This window comes from Mus musculus, chromosome 4 (assembly GCF_000001635.26).
Source record: "Mus musculus strain C57BL/6J chromosome 4, GRCm38.p6 C57BL/6J".
NCBI lineage: Eukaryota > Metazoa > Chordata > Mammalia > Rodentia > Muridae > Mus > Mus musculus.
The window spans coordinates 149762358-149783846 of NC_000070.6; the positions used below are offsets into that span (position 1 = coordinate 149762358).

At 46.8% G+C, this 21489-nt stretch overlaps 1 protein-coding gene and 1 long non-coding RNA gene across 2 annotated transcripts in view; both read right to left on the reverse strand.

Annotated features, from left to right (window-relative positions):
- The window catches only part of Slc25a33 (solute carrier family 25, member 33), a 30232-nt gene extending 18322 nt beyond the window's left edge, over positions 1–11910 (reverse strand). The window contains exons 1-2 of the mRNA NM_027460.2: positions 11643–11910; positions 10–189 (exon numbers count right to left, since the gene is read on the reverse strand). Coding sequence (NP_081736.2) covers positions 10–189; positions 11643–11698 — 236 coding nt within the window. The 5' untranslated portion in view covers positions 11699–11910. The remainder of the gene's footprint in view (positions 1–9; positions 190–11642) is intronic.
- Positions 11911–16022: 4112 nt separating this feature from the next.
- Gm13073 lies at positions 16023–18580 on the reverse strand. The gene is made up of 2 exons (XR_881587.3): positions 18124–18580; positions 16023–17918 (listed from the first exon to the last, which is right to left on the reverse strand). It is a non-coding gene; the product is annotated as a predicted gene 13073 (long non-coding RNA).
- Between the last annotated feature and the right edge of the window lie 2909 nt (positions 18581–21489).

Sequence of the window (21489 nt, forward strand, 5' to 3'; positions counted from 1 at the left end):
TGCACTTACTTCAGAACCTGTAGGAGTCCAGGCGTCACAGACGTTGGTCTCACCATTCCAGCTCCACTAATGGTCCCCAGATGAACCTGAGGGTAATACACCGTCCGAAGAGCTAGTCTCGAAGACTGCAGTCGCGTCTTAATGACTTCTAGTGGACATGTGAAAATAGCACCAACTGTGCCCCCGCACCTGCAGGAGAGAGGCCACAGCAGGATCAGAAGGCAGCACACATCTGTCAGCAAATGTGATTGACATCTCGTCTTTTCCTCTTTAAAACAGAGTGCCTGTGTGCATTTCATATAACTTCAAGGACTGAAAAATATTAGGTGAGGCTCCAGAACTAAAGAGAACCACTTCACAATGGCCTGTCAGCTCAGATGCCACATGGCCACTTGTCAACAGTTTGGTGCCATCCTTCTGTAACTCCACACAGTATTGCAATCAATTTCCACTGTTGGATATTCATCCACTCTCACCATGAGACTCGCCATGAATCGTCTAGAAAACACATGAAAGCTTCACTTCTGCCCTTCACAACAAATTGAACTCCTTTTAAACACATTTCTTCTTGGTACAAGAATGATCTCAGGCTCAACTAGGCAGATGCTCTGGGCTATACTCACAGACCTTCTCCTGCCTCAGCATCCTGAGCAGTGAGTCACAGGTGTGCGCCACTACACCGACCTTAAACACTTTCCTTCAAGACAGTACACTTGTTTATCCTAAACTTCCTCTCTCCACCTTCTCTTCCACGACACTATCTACAAACCATGCTGGATGGGCTACAGAGACATCTAAAGTCAGCATCCACACAATAGGGACTTTCCTCCCTGGAACACACGGCCCTTCAGCAGAGCATGTTCAGGCATTGTTCAGACATCAGGAAGTCATATCCAACATGAACCATCCGGCTGGATAGGAATATTTAAACCACTGATCTCCTAAGTCAGTGGGGTTTTTTTGTTTGTTTTTGTTTTGTTTTGTTTTTAAAGATTTATTTATTTCATTATAAGAGTACACTGTAGCTGTCTTCAGATAAACCAGAAAAGGGCATCAGCTCTCATTACCGATGGTTGTGAGCCACCATGTGGTTGCTGGAAATTGAACTCAGGACCTCTGGAAGAGGAAGCAGCCAGTTGAGCCATCTCTCCGGCCCAAGTCAGTGATTCTTAACCTTCCTGATGCTACAACTCTTTAATCCAGTTCCTCATATTGTGTCACTCCTAACCATAAAATTACTTTGTTGATATGACTTCATAACTGTAACTTTTTTTACTGTAAAAACCAAACTTAGTTTCCCAGCATCCACTATGCAGCAGCTTGTAACAGCTCCAGAGGATCTGATACCCTTTTCAGGTCTCCACAGGTACTCACACATTTGTCATACACTTGTAACTAACACACACACACACTCCCAAAATTTAAAGATTGTTTTGTTTTTGTTTTTTGTTTTGAGTGTAGTTCTGGCTGTCCTAGAACTCACTATATACCAGGCCTGCCTCAAATTTAGAGATCTACCTGCCTCTGCATCTCAAGTGGGATTAAAGAAACGTGTTTGCTACCACCACCTAACTGACAAATAGAAATTTTAAAAGGAAAATATGGAGAGAGGGCTGGAGAGATGGCTCAGTGGTTAAGAGCACTGACTGCTCTTCCAGAGGTCCTGAGTTCAATTCCCAGTAACCACATGGTGGCTCACAACCATCTGTAATGGGATCTGATGCCCTCTTCTGGTTTATCTGAAGACAGCTACAGTGTACTCATATACATAAAATAAATAAATCTTAAAAGAAAATATGGAGAGAAAATTTACTTAAATTTTTACAACTTAATCTTATATGTGTAAAATAAAGAGGGTACTAAAACTATACAGGGCAAGAGTCGGGTACTAAAACTATACAGGGCAAGAGTCGGGAAGATGGCCCCACGTGTAAAATGCTTGCCTCACAAGTAACCACGGTAATGAAGAAGCAGAGACAGGTGGAACTACAAAAAAGCCCACTGGCCAGCTAAGATAGCCAAATTGTTGAGTTCCAGGTTCTACGAGAGTGTTATGGCTCGTATATGCTCAGCCCAGGGAGTGGCACTATTAGAAGGTCCTGCTGGAGTAGGTGTGTCACTGTGGGTGTGGCTTTAAGACCCTCATCCTAGATGCTTGGAGGCCAGTATTCTGCTAGCAGCTTTCAGATAAAGCTGTAGAACTCTAGGCTGGGCAGTGGTGGTGCATGCCTTTAATCTCAGCACTTGGGAGGCAGAGGCAGGCAGATTTCTGAGTTTGAGAACTGCCTGGTCTACAGAGTGAGTTTAAAGATAGCCAGGGCTACACAAAGAAAGCCTGTTTCCAAAAAAAAAAAAAAAAAAAAAAGCTGTAGAACTCTCAGCTCCTGCACCATACCTGCCTGGATGCTGCCATGTTCCCACCTTGATGGTAATGGACCAAACCCCTGAACCTGTAAGTCAGCCCCAATTAAATGTTGTCCTTTATAAGACTTGCCTTGGTCATGGTGTCTCTTCACAGCAGTAAAACCCAAACTAAGACAGAATTGTCTTTAAACAAAAAAGTTGACCTTTATATACATATATACCAACATATGGAGGAATGCAAGAACATTGCAATCTTAGGGCCATGTGATCAAAATCTGAGACCAGTATTTTAGACTTGGTTCCTAGCCTAGGCAATTCTGCTACCACCTCCAGTGACAGCTGACCACATCTCAAGACACTTTTGGTTGTTGAAGTAATGTCATTAGCAAACTGGTAGGCTGCTAAACATCCTAAAACGCACAGGGGAGAGCAATCACCCTGTCAAAGCTGGAAAGCTCCATTCGAAACAACAAGACAAAAAGCTCATCTTGGAGACAGTGTAAACAGGGTGGTGGCATTGCTGGCAGCCTCCTAGCATATGGCCCTTCGGTCCTAACCAGGTCTGTCTCTTAAGCCATACACTAGGAATGGGACCAAGGCCACTTCTACTTTTAACTCTGACTCACTTAAACCCATTAACATGATACTATGTACGCCACCTCACTGTCGTCCAGAGAAGAGCATGTGATTTGGCCCAGGATACTCATCATAAATTCCCTTAGAGCAATGACTGGTTTAGCGATGGGTGTGTCTTCAAGCTGGTCCCATAACTGAAACTCAAGACCCACTCAGTGGTGGAGACAGAGGAACTGCATGCAGGTGAGAGGACCACATGGTTATCACTGGGAGGAGAGCAGTCAGGGCTCCATAGTAACGGTGGAGAGCTTGCTCCAAGAGTAGATTTCCTCTTGCTTACAGCTACAAGTCCTAAATCTACACCTAAACTTTGCAAGAAAGCTCACAGGAAGTTTACTATTGCAGACAACGTTCAATGGGCAGTCAGCAGTCCCGTGGAGGAGGTTACATTTCCAATAACTATGTGGAGACCTCCTGGATGTTAATTTAATTTCTTTCACAGGGTAAGTTTTTCACAGGCCTTTTCTCCTATGTCTGTTTCCTCTTGTCTCCTCCTGAAGTTAGAATTCCTTTCTTAGTCTGTTGTCCAACTCCCTAACAATGGTCAGCAGCAGCGGTGAATGGAAGTCCAAGGATCTAGCAGTTGCTCAGTCCCACAAGGAAAGCAGGCGAAGAGGGCAAAAAAAATTTAAATTATGTACATAAATTACCTTTCACCTCAGAATTTCAATAATCAGGAAATTTTACATATATATTTTCAGTAAAAATATGCTGCTTCCTGAGCATATACCCACTCACTTTGGCACTAAAATCAAAGCCAAAGTGCTTTTTATTTTAAAAAAAGTTTATTATTTTTAAAATACTGTGTGTGTGTGTAGTGCTTATGTGGCAATCGGTCAGTTTTCTCCTTCCACCGTGTGCATGTGTGTGTGTGTACGCGCCTGTGTATATGTAGTGCTTATGTGGCAATCGGTCAGTTTTCTCCTTCCACCCTGTGTGTGTGTGTGTGCGTGTGTGTGTGTGTGTGTGTGTGTAGTGCTTATGTGGCAATTGGTCAGTTTTCTCCTTCCACCGTGTGCGTGCGTATGTGTGTGTGCGTGCGGGTGTGTGCGTGTGTATATGTACGGCTTATGTGGCAATCAGTCAATTTTCTCCTTCCACCGTGTGCGTGCGTGTGTGTGTGTGTGTGTGTGTGTGTGTGTGTGTGTATGTAGTGCTTATGTGGCAATTGGTCAGTTTTCTCCTTCCACTGTGTGTGTGTGTGTGTGTGTGTGTGTGTGTGTGTGTGTGGTGCTTATGTGGCAATCGGTCAGTTTTCTCCTTCCACCACGTTGGTCCCAGATACTAAACAGATTGTCAGGTCTAGTGCCTTTGTCACCTGAACCATTGTGCTGCCCCACAAACTTGTATCACACTTACTTATTTAATGTGGGGGTGGGTGGCCATGTTGCTGTGCATGTATGGATGTCAGAGGGACAACTCACAGTTCTCTCCTGCCATGTGGGTCTCCAGGTTTGAACTCAAGTTGTTGGGCTCAGCAGGAAGCCCACTGAGCTACCTCTTAGGCCCCAATGTGCTATGTACAATAAACCACTACCCAACTCGTGGTAACTGATTTCCATGCTCATGTGCTACGCGTAGGTACAAAATGGACTCTACCAACAAACAATCCCAGTAGGTGCTCTGCAACCCTCTACTCTGTGGGAATTTCTCTCTTCTCTGATACTTCAATAATCATTACTTGAAGAATATTAGTTACTTTTGGCATACAATACAATATTCTGGTAAGTTTACTTAATATCTGACATCAGGCTTATGAGTTGCCAATAGCAAACTGCATATTCATTTTACGAAGGCAAAAACAATTGGAAGTAGATGGTTTTCCTTTATATGATATGTCCTCTATTCCATTTCATTTGGAAAGAAAACTTTCTCTTAAGGTTAGAAAGATGGCTCAGTGGTGAAAGAGTACTTGCTTGCTCTTGCAGAGGACCCAGGGTCAGTTCCCAGCCCCCACATGGTGGCTCATAACTGTTTCTGTAACTCCTGTTCCATTCTGGCCTCAGTGGGCACCAGGCATGCACACGGGGCACATACATATAGGCAAGCAAAACACTCATACGCATAAAATGAAAATACATAAATCTTTTTTTTCTTTTTTAATGTTTTTTATTAGGTATTTTCCTCATTTACATTTCCAATGCTATCCCGAAAGTTCCCCATACCCTCCCCCCCACTCCCCTACCCCCCCACTCCCACTTTTTGGCCCTGGCGTTCCTCTGTACTGGGGCATATAAAGTTTGCAAGTCCAATGGGCCTCTCTTTCCAGTGATGGCCGACTAGGCCATCTTTTGATACATATGCAGCTAGAGACAAGAGCTCCGGGGTACTGGTTAGTTCATATCGTTGTTCCACCTATAGGGTTGCAGTTCCCTTTAGCTCCTTGGGTAGTTTCTCTAGCTCCTCTATTGGGGGCCCTGTGACCCATCCAATAGCTGACTGTGAGCATCCACTTCTGTGTTTGCTAGGCCCCGGCATAGTCTCACAAGAGACAGCTATATCAGGGTCCTTTCAGCAAAATCTTGCTAGTGTATGCAATGGTGTCAGTGTTTAGAGGCTGATTATGGGATGGATCCCTGGATATGGCAGTCTCTAGATGGTCCATCCTTTTGTCTCAGCTCCAAATTTTGTCTCTGTAACTCCTTCCATGGGTGTTTTGTTCCCAATTCTAAGAAGGGGCAAAGTGGTATATATTACACACTTTAGTCTTCGTTCTTCTTGAGTTTCATGTGTTTCGCAAATTGTATCTTATATCTTGAGTATTCTAAGTTTCTGGGCTAATATCCACTTATCAGTGAGAACATATCATTTGAATTAAATACATAAATCTTAAGAGGAAAAAAAAAGAGCTGGAAATGGTGGTGCATGCCTTTGATCCCAGCACCCGGGAGGCAGATGCAGGAGGATTTCTGAGTTTGAGGCCAGCCTGGTCTACAAAGTGAGTTCCAGGACAGCCAGGGCTATACAGAGAAACCCTGTCTCAAAACACCCCCCTCCCTGCCCCCCAAAAAAGGAGGAAAAAAAAAAGCATCCCAAATAAAGAAGAATCATATCTTTCCACAATAAGAGAAATCTAAATTAGCATACCTTATACCAATATAGTTTCAGCAAATATTAATGTGTAACACAGCAATAAAGTAATTTCTCTTTATTTAGACCACAACAATTTATACCCGAGTTAAGTTAATAAGTCGGTATTAAATTGTTTAATACTGACTGGTAGTTGTAACCTGCTGGGCCCAAGAAACTTTCATCCTTAGCTGGGGGTGGGAGTGAGGAGTGAGGGTCGGGGGTAGTGGCGAATGCCTTTAATCCAAATGCTAGGGAGGCAGAAGCAGGTAGATCTCTGAATTCAAGGACAGCATGATCTACAGAGTTAAGTTCCAGGATAGCCAGGACTACACAGAGAAACCCTGTCTTGTACAAAAAGGAGGAGGAGGAGGAAGAGGAGGAAGAAGAGGAGGAGGAGAAGGAAGAAAAGGAAGAGGAGGAAGAAGAAACTTCCATTCTATTGGGCATTTCCCAACCAAATTAAAAAACAAAACAAAACAAAAAATACTTTTCATATATACAAATATACTAAATGAGGACATCAATTATATTCACAATAGTATATACATAGCCTGATCAAAATATTGCTCATTATCTTTGCTTAATAATTCCTGTAAGCATGTGTTACTGTTTGTCGGTCTTGGGTAGTACAGTGGATGCAACCAAGGACTGTGTCTGCTAGCACTGCTTTGCAGTGAGCTCTATCCTCAGACTGCAGGTAAGGTTGAATGGTCTCTACACTGTCCCAGACAAGGGAACAGCCATCTCTGTAATGCTGCAAAGTAACCAGGATTAAACTGGTAGCAACATAGTGCCCGAGTGCACCTGTCAGCTGCTGTCAATGATCTGTGGGAAGACAATATATTCTGAAAATATCAGGGGCTACACATTTTCAGACCTTAAAGATCTACTATATTCCCATTAAAAGCCTTTTTTTGGAGCACGCTGGGGATTGAACCAAGAACCCAGGGCCACTGTCATAATAAACACACAATCTACTAATAAAGTTATTTCCTGGCCCCTATTAAAAAATATTTTAAAGGTCATGTAATTGTATAGTATGATAACATTTACACAAAGCCACACCATAAATAGTAAGACTGAAAGTATCTAATGCAGACTGTCAATCTCTGAATCTACCATAGATTAATCCAGCTGTCCAGTCATCTCCAGCACAGAGCAGATCTAGTCACCACTCTTTGGTAGCACTGCAGGCAAAGGGTGCCACTGTTACCAGAACACAAGTCCCCCAGGCCCTTGAAAGCAAATCAATTCACAAGTAAGGGCCACTTCGGAGAAATCTAGTGGACTCCTCCTCTCCCTCCATCTCCCCCTTAACACCCCCCAGATGAGGTTTCTCTGTGTAACAGAAGCCCTGGCTGTCCTGGACTTGCTCTGTAGACTACACCTGTCCTTTTTTCTTAATGGGATGGTTTAAACCACAGAAAGGAATGGTAGTCTTTATGAAGTGGAAACTTAAGGGTTCTTTGGAAAGTTGGTTGGATGGTGTTTTGCTGGAGCAAACATGTAGTTAAAAGGCTGGGCAGTGGTGGTGCACACCTTTAATCCTAGCACTTGGGAGGCAGAGACAGGCGGATTTCTGAGTTCCAGGCCAGCCTGGTCTACAAGAGTGAGTTCCAGGACAGCCAGGGCTACACAGAGAAACCCTGTCTCAAAAAACTAAAACCAAAACCAAAACCAAAAAAACATGTAGTTAAAGTGGACACAGGTGTGAAAGGCTAAGGCAGACTCATGAAGGAATGTTTCACTGGAGCGGACACTGAAGGGTATAAATAGGTCTTGATGGACAGTGGTGAAGGCTAACCTAGGCTTGCTTATAGAGGTAGCTGTGTAATGCTTGTGGGTCTCACGTCTTCACTGATCTTCACTTCCCTGAGAGGCACAGCCAAGAACCTCTCCTGGTGTTCCTGCTGGTCTCTCCTGCTGACTTGTGCCAAGGCTGAGGCCTGGCTGTCTCTGCTAGGTCAAGTCACTGCTCTTTGCTAACCTGACTCTACCTAACTGGACTGCTGGTGTAGCCAATGAGGTGTTTGTGAGTTGATCAAGCTGCTGCTGCCTGCTAACCTGTGATATGAATTGCTGATTTCCAGACAACACAGACCAGAGTTGCTCCAAAGATCCCCTCCACCCCCACCCCCAATCCCCAATCCTTTTTTTCCCACTACCTCTGGTGGGTGGTGGGTTACAAGGAAGGTTAAAACATTAAGAATCATCATTAAAAAAAATGGGATTTCAAAAGAAATTAAAGTTCTATCTTTATTTGTTAGAGTAACAATGTCTGAGTGCTTTGACAACACTGACACTGAGGAAAGCACAAACCTTATAGGTACTGTTAATGCCAGAACGAACCTCATCCACACAGATGCAGCACACGCTAGGAGGCAAACGAAAATGCTGAGACCGCTTGGGACTAGAGAGATGGCTCTGTGGTTAAGAGTACATGCCGCTCTTCCAGAGGACCAGACTTGATTATGGCCGCTCACAACCATCTGTGACCCAGTTCAAGGGGATCCAATACTCTCTTCTAGCCCCTGATGGGCATAGGGCTTATATGTAATACATAAATATAGCTGTAGACAAAACAGCCATACACATAAAATCAAATCTAAAAGATATTTTGGCTCAGCAGCTGTATCTCCACAGGTATGATTTCTAGCGCACGAGAAGGGACAAAGTGGCGATTAGAAAGATGTCATCGGTGTGTTTAGGAGCTTGCTATAAGTTATGCCGTTCACTCTGTGATGGTGTATTTATTCACGGATACCCACTCGCATATGGGCTTAAAAATTGGATTTGCCCTCACCGGTCTCTTCATAAACTTGGGACTGAATATTAAACAGAGATGTACTAAAGGTAAACTGTACTCAGAAATACACTACAATGGAAATCAATACATCACTATGAAGAAAACAAAGTGAAGAGCAGGCAGGGGCTTTAGCCAGCCAGGCAACGTGGCTCATGCCTTGGAATCCTAGTACTTAGAAGGCTAAGGCAGGATTGCTGGGAGTGTGAGGCTAGCCTGGGCTATACGGTGAATTCCAGACCTGCTCACACAAAATAAACAAACAGAAACAACTCAATCTTATATTTAAAGTTAGTATAAAATTGGGTTGGGGCATATATACACTCGGAACCTTTCCCAAAGTGCTTATTTCTAGATTTTGGTCTGTGGTGGCCTTTCTGTTCTCTTCTCTGAGGGCAACATGCTACACTGAAAATCTGACTAGTATATGTTAATATAGGAAATAATCTTGGGAAATAATCCAGAAACTTGTTCCTTTAAGAAAAAAAAAATTAAAGACTATGAGTTGGCCGGACAGTGGTGGCACACACCTTTGATCCCAGCACTTGGGAGGCAGAGACAGGCGGATTTCTGAGTTCAAGGCCAGCCTGGTCTACAGAGTGAGTTCCAGGACAGCCAGGGCTACACAGAGAAACCCTCTCTGGAAAAACCAAAAACCAAAAATAAACAAACAAACAAACAAAAAAGACTATGAATTGTTTTGGTGCAGTCTGTTTTTTTTCCAGGATCTAAAATAGATTTTCACTGGTTATATTAATTTATAAGCCTTTGATAGCTAGTAGAAGTGTATTACCAGGACCTGGTGGCACATATCTTTAATCGTGGTACTTGGGAGGTAGAAGCAGAGACAGAAGATCTCTGTGAGTTCTAGACCTTGTCTCCAAAAAACAAAACTTGTTTATATTATTATAATCAGGGATATCGTTAAATCTGTTTGGGAACATAGCCTTCAATGATTATTCAACAAACAAGGGAAACCAACAGATTTTAAAAGCAAGATCTCAGACTTCTCAAAGGCATTGAACTTAGCTCTCTGGAGAGATGCCAGCTAACAACAGAGGAAAGGGCTTACCAGACCCCTGGGCTGACAACTTTTAACTATAGTCTGTGCCCTCTTTATACTGACTCCTTTCATGCTCTACCTTAAAAGGTGTTTTAGGCTAAAATCCAATTAGAGCTCTGAAAGCAGCTTTTTGAGGGTTCATTTCTTTTCTCATCTGCAAGCACAGAGATCTTAAATGGCTAATGAAGGAACCAGAACTTGTTAAACACCACTGCTTCAGGCACAGCACTAATAAACTCCCTGCCTCTTAATGAGTCCCGCAAGCCTCACTGCCCATTGCAGTATTCTCTATCAGCACGTAAGAGGCTGGAATTGGCAGCCAGAGGGCACTGTGAAGGGTGTGCAGGGAAATCCATCCAGACAGGGTCATCAACTATAGTAGTGAGCCTCAACACAGGCCACTCTGAAACTCCCCCAGTTAAGAGCAGGCAGACATACAACATAAGAGACCACTCAGTTAAAAAAGAAAAGAAAAGAAAAAGTATAACAAACAAACAAAACAACCCATTGAGTATAAACTTATTTCTCTTGGCTTTAAAAATATGCCTAACAGACTTTAAGTTCCCTGGGATGACACATTTATATAAAGTGAGGGTGCCTTCTAAGGCTTACTCTCAAAGGTTAATACCAATGAAGACATGGATAGGAGGAATGAAGGCCTGACAGAAATGGATGAACAAGAAATTCCTCCTGCCTAGGCACAACCATTAAAGCTATCTGACGGGTGAAAGGTACTGCCAGCCTGCCAGGTAAAAGGACCAAGGCACCAGAAACCCTTTCATCACCGTTATTTTCTGGATAACCCTTTCATTAACCATTACTTTCTAGTATATGGAACTGTTTAGGTCCAGTTATAGTTCTCAAGTGAAGATGATAACACAGGAAAAACGCTGCATGTTATGTAAAACTTAAATAGCTGGGCTAAATCTCAAAGAGCTCTTCATGACCCCAGGGCTGGGGACACAGCTCCATAGATAGTTTGAAAAACCAGCACCAAAAGGGTCCCAAGCCACTAGCAGCTATGACAAAAGGAAAAGAAAAATACTATTTAAAAAAGAAAACCCCAAACTTTCGTTTTTTTAGGGGGTTAATTCAGCTCCTAGTTGTATCCTCCTATCATGATGTGTTCCTCCACTGAAAATCACTGAAAGGTGCTTTAGGATCGATTAGCACTGACCAACCTTCCGAGGTCCCCATTTACCGTCCCACGTGGTGCAGACCAGCATCCGTTCCCCCCCAACCCCCCATACTCCGCAGGGCAGGCCACGGGCTGCCCTGCGACACCTGCCCGCAGCTCTGACCCAGCGCAGTACCTCCTGGGCTAGCTGCCCCGGGACCTCCAGCATCCGCACCTCTGCAGCGGTGAGTGACCGCAGCGTGATCAGGAAAACGCCAGGAGGCCGGAGCCACAGGGGCTCGGCGCGATCGCCCCTGGTGACAGTCACACCAGCCAGGAATTGTTCAAAAGGAGAATACGGCGAGAGGCGGCCGGTGGGTGGGGGATGGGACCGCGGACGCGCCGGGTGGAAAGCCGCCGTGCCGGCTGACCCCGCGGTGGGGACGCCGAAGCCACGACCCTCCTGGGCTGCCCGTCCTGGCTTCACCCCAGTCCGCGACGGACGGGAAACGCGGATTCCCAAGGCCACGGCACGCAGGGGGAGAAGGCCGGGGCTGAGGCGAGAGCAGCTCGGGCCCCAGACTCACCCGCCGGCGAAGAGATGAAGCAGCGTGTTCTCTTTCTGCTGAGTGCCCGTCGCCATGGCCGCGCCGGCTCCGCGGCCCGCCGCAGCCGCTCGTGGGACGCGCGAGGTCTTGAGCTCCGCTGGCTTCGCTGCCTTCCTCAGGCAGCCGCCGACGCGCCCATGCGCGCGGGAGGCCCAGGCGCCCGGCTCCCTCCGCGGCGTCGCGCCCGGCCAGTCAGCGGCCTCTGCGGCGCTTTCCAGCCGCTAGGCAGAGAGCCTAGCGCGCGGCCGTCACGTGGCGGAGGCCGGGCCGTGACGTCGCGGGGCGCGGCGCGGCGGAGGTGTGGGCCCGGATCCCGTACGCCTATTGGACGGCAGGTGGATGTGGGCGTGGCGGTCGTGCAACGCGGGGCGGGATCAGGCCCCGAAGGGCTGCTCAGGATAATAAGAGGATGACCAGCAAACTGGTCAAAGCTGCTTGGTCCTTCTCAGAGGCTGGAAACTGAGTGTGTAACCATGCCCTATGCTCCAAACCTCTTCTTCTTTTTCTTCTTTTTAAAATTATGTTTATGTGTGTGTGATTTGTTTTTTTTTAAGACAGTCTTACATTGCAGTCCTGGACTGCCTGGAACTTGCCATGTAGACCAAGCTTGGCCTCAAATTCACATTTTATCCGCCTGCCTCTGCCTCCCAAGTGCTGGGCCTAAAGGCGTGCGCCACCACTACCCAGCACCTTGGAACTTTCTATGTAGACCAAGATAACCTCGAAGTCACATTGATCCTTTTGCCTCTGCCTCTCCAGTGCTGAGATTACCCAGCTGTTTTTTGTGGTTTTTATTGTGTGTTTTTAAGGGATGTCATGGGTTCACACATGCCACTGTCTAATGGTGAAGACCAGAGCACAGCTTGCAGGAGTCAGTTTTGCCTATTCATCATGCAGGTCCCAGGAATTGACTTGTTTTTTGAGACAGGGTTTCTCTGTGTAGTTCTAGGTGTTCTGGAACTTACTGTGTAGACCAAACTGGCCTCAAACTCACAGATCTACCTGCTTCTGCCTCCTGAGTGCTGTGATTGAAGGCATGAGCCACCATGCCTCACGGGTCCCAGGAATTGGACTCAAGTTGTCGGATTTGGCTGCAAGTACATTTACCCTGAGCTCCCGATCTTTTTAAGAATTTCATTCTGTAATATTTCCATGTATAAACATGTATGGTGATTACATATTACATCTCACAGCTCTGAGCTTAAATAGGAAAAAAAAAAAAAAAACACGTCACCTAAACAGCCTGCCCTCCTCTAGCCTACCCTTAGTGTTTTGTGTGTTCTTGATCTTTCTATAAATAGCATTATATTTGGTATGTATTTTGCAGTGTGAATTTTGTACTGTGTGCGCTGATGCTCGGACTTGAGCGACCCAGATCGCTCCTCCCCTTAAATATCCTGGACCACTGCCACAGTGAGCCTGGCATCTTCTTACCTCCAGGTCTGGCTCTTGGCTGGGCTTTGCCTGGTTGCCCTGGCAGCACCCTGATCACATGGCTTCGGTGACTCCATGTGGGCTCGTGTACTCACTCTGTTTTATTCAAACTGTTTGTCCCATTCTGGAATGCAAGCTCCATGGGAGTGGGGGGCCTTGTTTTTACACTTCATGGTTGTTCTTAACAGATTGTTCCTGTCACGGTACCTGCCACCTAGTACTGCCCAGGGAACTAATAAACAAATGTCCTAGATTGAACTGATCATTCTACTCCTCCCCCAAGCCTGCTCAGTCTCTTCTGTTCCCTGCCCTGGTAGTGACTCTATATTCTGCACAGGCACCAAGGCCATTAATGTCAGCTTCTAAACTGACTCATACTCTCTCCCTTCCCCTCCCTCCCTCCCTCCCTCCCTCTCTTCCCTCTTTCTTACTTTCTCCCTTCTTCTGCTTCTGACACTTCTAGCTCTGACAAGTCTTGGAACTCATCCTTTCCTTCCTTCCTTCCCCCTCCCCTGCTAGGGACTCCAGGTCTGTGTGTGTCCCACCAACTCTGCAGCTGAGAGGAAGCTGTCCCCACAGGCCACTCCTTTGCTCCTTTACCTTCCAGAGTATTCGGATGCAGAACACACCAACCCATTGTCTTCCGTCTCCCACATCTGATGAGAAGCACCGCCTTTAACCGGCTGAGCTGCCAGACGTCCTGTGTGTACACAGAGGGAAACTGGAGTAGGAGGCGAGCTGTGAGCAAACACGGCAGATCTGTATTTGATAGTGGGCATTGCTTAGAAACAACTGCTAGGCTCAGTCACCTGCAAACACAGTGATTGCTCTATAGTAAAGCCATTGCTGCCAGGCAGAGCTGGGCATAGCAGCGATCCAAATCTGGGCATAGAGTTCAGTGGTAGAGCGGAGCTCTCCATGTGGGAGGATCCATACCAGCTACACTCTAATATTGGACAAAGGAAAGGAAAAGGTGAGATTCTTCATCTTTCTTGTATCTACCAAATCCTTCGCTTTCGTTGCTTAGGAAATGAGAGCTTACTTTAGCTGACATAGATTTTTAAGTCTTTTTTTTTTTTTTTTTTTTTTGGTTTTTCGAGACAGGGTTTCTCTGTGTAGCCTTGGCTGTCCTGGAACTCACTCTGTAGACCAGGCTGGCCTTGAATTCAGAAATCTGCCTGTCTCTGCCTCCCAAGTACTGGGACTAAAGGTGTGCGCCACCACTGCCCGGCTGATTTTTAAGTCTTTTAATAAAAAAAAAAATTATGTGTATAAATATATCACATGTATGCCTAGTGTCCAAGAAGACCAGAAGAGGCAGTCAGATCCCCTGGATCTGGGGTTACAGAAAGTCCCAAACCACCACATCAGTGCTGGGGACAGAACTCAGGTCCTCTCCAAGGGTAGGCTGAGCCACCTCTCCAGCCCCAGTAAAAGGAGGTTTGTAGGGTAGTGGGGAACTTAAGCAGGGTGCTGCCAGGCTGTTAACTAGAAGGGAGTTGTCCCTCTCTGTGCAGGATTTTGGGGTTTGCTTGTCTATTTGTCTGACTGTCTGTTCAGAGACAAGGTCTCACTATGTAGCACTGGCCAGCCTGCAACTCTCTCTATATGGGCAAAGCTAAGCTTGAACTCACAGAACTCTGCCTGCCTACCTCAGCCACCCAAGCACCGCGCCATGCCCCATCCTAGACTGGACTTTAAACCAGAGGAGGTGCCACCCTGGGAACCCACCCCTTTCCTTGGCTCTAACCCTTCGGCAGAGCCAGTCTCCTGGCTTCTTCTCCTCGGGCCTGCCAGTGCAGTGCTGAGCTGGACACACAGCTGAGACTCCAGCCTGCTTGTCAGCAAGGCAGCTTGCCTGCGAGAGCTTTTCCAAGGTCCTTCACGTCCACTATCACTGCAGACCCATGTTGTTGGCAGCCCTGTTGTTTTGTTCCCTCTCGTAGACAAGCAGGACACATCCACCCAAGGTCAACAGCTAAATTGGTGGCTGATGCAACGCTCTGTCATGCCTCAGAGTTTTTGAATGAGCTGTTTCTGATTCCGGGATGCCAGCCTTCCTCCACTGCGCAGGTTCCTGCTGGACCTACAGTACCTCTCCTTCCTCCTCCCTGGACTAAGTATTAAGCCAGCTCAGAGATTGGCCTCCTCGTGAAGCGTGTCTAGTCCCTCTTGGCTCCTGTTTCCTGGAAGGATTTGACTACAGCACCTGTACTACGGAACTACAGCAGGAGGTTGTGAACCACTTGAATTTACTCCCTGGTGTGTCCCTTGCTGGGAAGGAAGAACTCGGGCAGCATTTTCAGAGGGAAGTCTGGGAATTTTTGTTGACATCTGTGAATAAGTTATTTGGCTCAGCAATGCCACATGGCAAGAGCTGTTGGTTTCCGTTGTTTAACACATCTACTGTTTAAATCAGTACTTCAGGCTCCTTGGGTACAGCAGAGATGGAAATGGACACAAATCCTTCGCTTTGGGACAGTGGCAGTGTGCTTGCACAAAGCATTGTGTATTGAATCCAGCATGGCATGAAAACCCGAGCATGGGCTGGAGAGCTGGCTCAGCAGTTAAGAGCACTGGCTGCTCTTCCAGAGGATCCAGGTTAGATTGCCAGCATCCACATGTACAGGTTATGTTTACAACTGCCTGTAACTCCAGTCCAATGGGATCCAATGCCCTCTCTTCTGGCCTCCAAAGGCACCAGGCACACAGTCGTACACAGACATGTATGCAGGCAAAACACATATGCATAAAAATAGATGATAGGTAGATAGATAGATAAATAAAAATGGTCATGGTGGTATATGTTTGTAATCCCTGAATGTAAGAGGTCGGTCATCCTTGGTTACACAGTGAGTTCTATGCCAGCCTGAGCTATATAAAACTTTTTCTCAAAAACAAGACTAAAAACAACAAAATACACAATTAAATTCAGCAATTACAGAAAATATATGAGCAAATGGCTTATAATCCCGAACCATGAAGCTGGTTTAACATGGGAGCATCAATAATATACCATAGCAGATTAACAGAAGAACAAAGGGAGAGTGTCAATAAACACAGAAAGTGTTTGTCACGAGTGCACACTATTCTCGATAAAAAGGACTCAGCAATCTTCCTGCTGTCTAAGCCAGGCGTGGCAGTACACACCTATAATCCTAACCCTTGTTTGCTGTCGCGGCGAGTCACCGAGGATTGTAGAAACCTCTTATTTTTCTCTGTCTGTGTAAAAAATAAGAAAGTGGGAAAAGCCAAGTCTTGCCACAGCCAATTAAAAATAATTATTTTATGTGTTTGGGTGTTCTGCTTGCATGCATATCTGTGTACCACCTGTGTGCCAGATCCCCTGAGAGGACAGAAAAGAGCATCAGGCTCCCTGGAACTGGAATCCCAGAAAGTCATGAGACACCATGTGGGGGCTGGGAAGTGAATTCAGGTCTTCTGCAAGAGCAGCCAGTGCTGTTAACCAGGGAGCCATCTCTCCAGCTCCCTCAGCCAAAGTGGTTCCCTCCCGCCCCCCGAGACAGAGTTTCTCTGTGTAGCCTTGGCTGTCCTGGAACTCCCTCTGTAGACCAGGCTGGCCTTGAACTCAGAAATCCACCTGCCTCTGCCTCCCAAGTGCTGGGATTAAAGGCGTGGCCACCACTGCCCGGCCCGGCCAGCCAAGTTTTATTAAAAGCAGAAGTGCGTGCGCAGACAGACAGACAGACAGACAGACAGACACACACACACACACACACACACACACACAGAGAGAGAGAGAGAGAGAGAGAACAAAGCACATAGAGAGACAGCTTCTTAGGTGGGAAGGAGACCTAAGGTAGTGTCGGAGTTTAATCTCAGAGACAAACATTCTTATGTTTGGGGGGTACTGGCTCCCTTTTTGCATCAGGACTGGCTGGTTTGGGCTAGCACAGGGCCAGTAATCTAGACAAAGAAGGAGAAGCTGATTGGTCCTCAGCATAGGAAACCAATCTAGCGTACCCTTCTTCAAAAATGCCACTGAGAAGTTCTCCCTGGCAGGAAAACAGGCAGCAAACCCTTGTCTTCAAGAAAGCTAACCACCTTTTTTTGTCTAAGTGGAGAGCATATTAATCTACCTAGAGCGTCGCTGCCCTTCCTCCCTGCCTACCTGTCTGACCCGTGGTCCTTCACTCAGGAGGTAGAGGCTACAGGATCAGGAATTCCAAGCCAGCCTGAGCTACATGAGACTTTGTCTGGAACAAGCCTACAGCTGACGTCATACTTTATGGTGGCCAGTGGCCGCCCATCCCCCAAGGTTAGCAGCACAGGTGTGAGCTCGAACTCTTCTCCATCGCTGCACTGGGTTAGGGTCCCAGCCTGTACAGTCAGTTAAGAACACACATGGAAGGCACAAAGATTATAGGATAGGTTGTGGCTGTGGCTCCATCTTGCTTTACTCCCATTCTCTTCCATCCTCGGGGTGTGTCTTCACTCTGCAGTCTGAGTCCCTTGTTCTAAAGAGGAAGAGCTCGGGACGGCACGTCTCCATTAGCCCCACCACCATGGGGCGTTGGGGAAGAGGGAGACGTGGAATGTTGTTTTCTGGATGTGACAGGGACGTCCCAGTCAGCTCACAGCATCTGTGGTGACCCACCTGCACAGCACCAAACTAGCCAACAAGCTGGCACAGACATCGTAGATGGGGTGTCCAGCCTCCGCTTCTTTCCTGAGGAGCCATTGGCTGTGGGGTCGTCGCCAGGGGAGGAAGACTCATCCACTTCTTAGGATGAGGCCACTGGCAGGTTTCCCATGCTCCAGAGCATGACCTCACACCCGCGCACACATAAGCAGCACTGACTGCATGAGAGAGAGGGGAGGGCAGGGGGTTGGAAAGGGGCTGAAGGAACATAGGAGTGGGGAAATGGGGTAGATATGATCACATTTCACTATGCAAATATGTATACACATATAAATATGCACATACACATGTACTTGTATTTATGGTGATTGCCAGGAGAGTTTCACCTCCGGTAGGTGTCAAAACACCAGGCTACCGACTCACGTTCTTAGGGAGGTTGCTTCTGCAGGCAGTTCCTAACCCGGTTCTCGGTTCTCATTGTAAACATCTCTTCCTTTACAAAGGCTGAAAGGCAGTCTGGAGATGTCAGTCCAGGGATGTAGCAACCCCAGGGAGCTCTGCTGTCTCTTCCTCAACACTGGTCTCTTGGATATTGACTTTCTGTGCAACAGGCCTGAGTTTGCGCATGTCTGTCTCAAAGGGAGAAGTAAAAGTCTCTTCAGCGGCAGATGATGTAACTCTTACGAAATCCCAGGGGATTTCTATAACAACTCAGACGAACTGGCAAATTCAGCCAGGTCACAGGAAGTAAAGACAACGTAGGAAAGAAACTTCCTTTTGCAGATAATTGGCTTATGGCCAACAAGATGACTCAGCAGGTTAAGGCACTTGTCACCAAGACTGATGGCATGAGCTCGGCATCCCGAACCCACACAGTGTGGGGAGAGAGACAGCCCTGCAAACAGTCCTTTCACCCCCAAACATGTGCCACACCACACAAATGCCCACGCACATGCAAACAAACGTAACTTAGAAAAAAAAAATCTCATTATAATAGCATCGAGAGAGAAAAAGAAAAATCAGAAAATGAGGAAGAAACAGGTGTAAAAGAATCCGTGGTTCTGTTTATATAATATGGCAGGGTGGGAGGACTGACTCCCACTAGACAAATGAGTGGCTGGCTGCCTGGGGTGGGGGATGGGAAAGGCTGACTACATGTCTTACTTAGGGTTGCGATTGCAGTGCTGAAACACCACGATCAAAAGCAACTTGGGGAGGAAAGGGATTGTTCCCTTCAAACTTCCACACAACAGCTCTCAGTGGAAGCAGTTAAACAGGGCAGGAGCTTAGAGGCAGAGCTGATGCAGAGGCCAGGGAGGGGTGCTGCTTACCGGCTTGCTCCTCAAGGCTTGCTCAGCCTTCTTTCTTATTAGAACCCAGACCGCCAGCCTAGGGGTGGAACCACACACAATGTGCTACACCCTTCCAGATCTATCATTAGTTAAGAAAAGCCCTCTAAACTTGCTGCAACCTGATCTGTTTTGTTTTGTTTTGTTTTGTTTTGTTTTGTTTTGTTTTTGAGACAGGGTTTCTCTGTAGAGCCTTGGCTGTCCAACTAGCTCTGTAGACCAAGCTGGTCTTGAACTCACAGAGATCTGCCTGCCTCTGTCTCTGGAGTGTTAGGACTAAAGGTGAGCTCCACTGCCTTCCAGCTTCTACAGCCTGATCTTATGGAGGCATTTTCCAATTGAGGTTCCCTCCTCTCAGACGGCTTCAGTGTGTAGCAAGTTGACGTAAAACCATCCAGCGTATTAGAAGCTGAACGAAACTTCCAAGAGTCGAGAAAAATGTCCTTTATTCTGATTCATAGCTGTAGAAACCTAATGAGAATAAAAGCAATAGAAAGTTCCACTCTGAGGCTGGGCATGGAGGCACACGCTTTCAATCCAGCACTTGGGAGATAGAGGCAGGGTGACCAGAAGTTCAGAGTTATCCTCTGCTGTACAGTGAGTTCATGGCCAACCTAGGATACGTAAGACCCTGTATCCAAAGGAAAGAAAGTGTAAATTTGCCAGGAATGCTGGATCGTGCCTCTAACCTCGGCCCTCAGGAAGCAGAGAGGCAGGAGAGGAGGATCAGGACTCCGAGGTCATGCTTGACTACGTTGCAATTTTGCGGCTATTCTGGACCATATGAAATCTGTCCCCACTACCACCCAAGTACGTCCTCTTTACGAGAGATACATTTTATTGTATGTACGTTGCATCTCAGTGAAGACTAGATTAAAAAAAAAAAAGCAAGGCCAGCTACCTGTACTACTAGCCCAGGAGTGGGGTGTAGCTCAGTGGTACAGTATGTGCTTAGTGCCCACGAGGCCCTGGGTTTAGCCGCTAACATAAATAAATACAAAATGGACAATATACCACATGTCAAGTTCAGAGATGCCAAACTAAGTATGTGTTACCCATCCATTCGTTTGCTGACCCCGACTTGATGGGTGGAAGAAGAAAAGTGTCCTTCCCCAATCAGGTTTCCAAGGCCAGTGACTTCCCTTGACCCGATGCAGGCTCCGTCTTGTTTCTTCCCCTTACTGCTGTCTCTCAAGCCTCTAATTCTCTAATTCTTGTTTTCCTGCAGAAGCTGCCGGCACAGGCAGGCAGGCAGGCAGGCGGGCGGGCGGGCAGGCAGGCAGGCAGGCAGGCAGGCAGGCAGGCAACGACTCGCCACGCCACCGCCGCAGTGGCTTGGGGGTTTCATTGCTTTGTGGGGAGTTGTGAGGAATTGTTGCTTTGTGAGCACCAGAGGCAGGGCGCCGGGTCATTTCTTTCTCTGGAGGCTTCTGGTAGCTTCCTGTATAATCAACCGAGAGAAAGCCAGTGAGAATGGTTTCTATCTGGGGGCAAGGAGAGTAGTAACAGAGGTGTGTGAGTGTGTGTGTGTGAATGTGTGTGTGAGTGAGTGTGTGTGAGTGTGTGTGTGAGTGTGAGTGTGAGTGTGTGTGTGTGTGTGTGTGTGTGTGTGTGTGTGTGTGTGAATGGGGTAAACACAAACGCTGGGCCTCTTCACTCCCCCATCTCTTTCTTTGAACCAGATCCAGCCTGAGCCAGATTTCCCGCTGCTGTGGTCCTAGTGAGATTCTACAAACCAAGCTTTCTCGTTAATGAAAGACCAACGTTGTCTTTGCTTGGCAAGGGAAAGCCAGGGCGGCCTGTGAGTCTCCTCTGTCTGCCAGGCTGGAACCTGTTTTCCCTGGCTCTCTGAGAGTTCCCTGTTCCTGTTCGGATTGTTTCTTAGAAGGAAATTACCTCTAGAATAAAGTCAAGTTTAAGAGTCCGTACTTGTGTTTCCTATTATGTTGAATGACGTTGAAAACTCAGGGGTCACCCAAAGGAGTGGCTGGCACCTCTGTGCCCATGTCTGTAGGCTGGCCAGTGGGTAGGTCTCCTTTCTTCTTCCTGCTATTGTCTAGGCTTCAGCTTCTGAGAGGCTGCAGAGGCAAGGCTCTGTGACCAGAGTCACCTTTGCCTCTGTTTCTCCACCTGCTGGGTCAGGTGGCTCCTTTAGCTGGTGCTTTAGAGTGAGGATTAATAATGACCGTGTTAGAGAAGGAGCAACGGCTCAGCTGTTAAGAGCAATTGTTGCTCTTGCAGAGAACCGGTTCTGGTCCCAGTACCTATTGGGTGGCTTGTAACTGTCAGTTCCAGAGAATCTGATATCCTCATCTGGCCTTAACAGGCACATGCAAGCATATGTTGTACCCCCCCCCCCCCGTCTCTGTCTCTGTCTCTCTCACACACACACATGCAAATAAATCTTTGTTATTTTTTATTTTTTGAGGTTTATTTATTT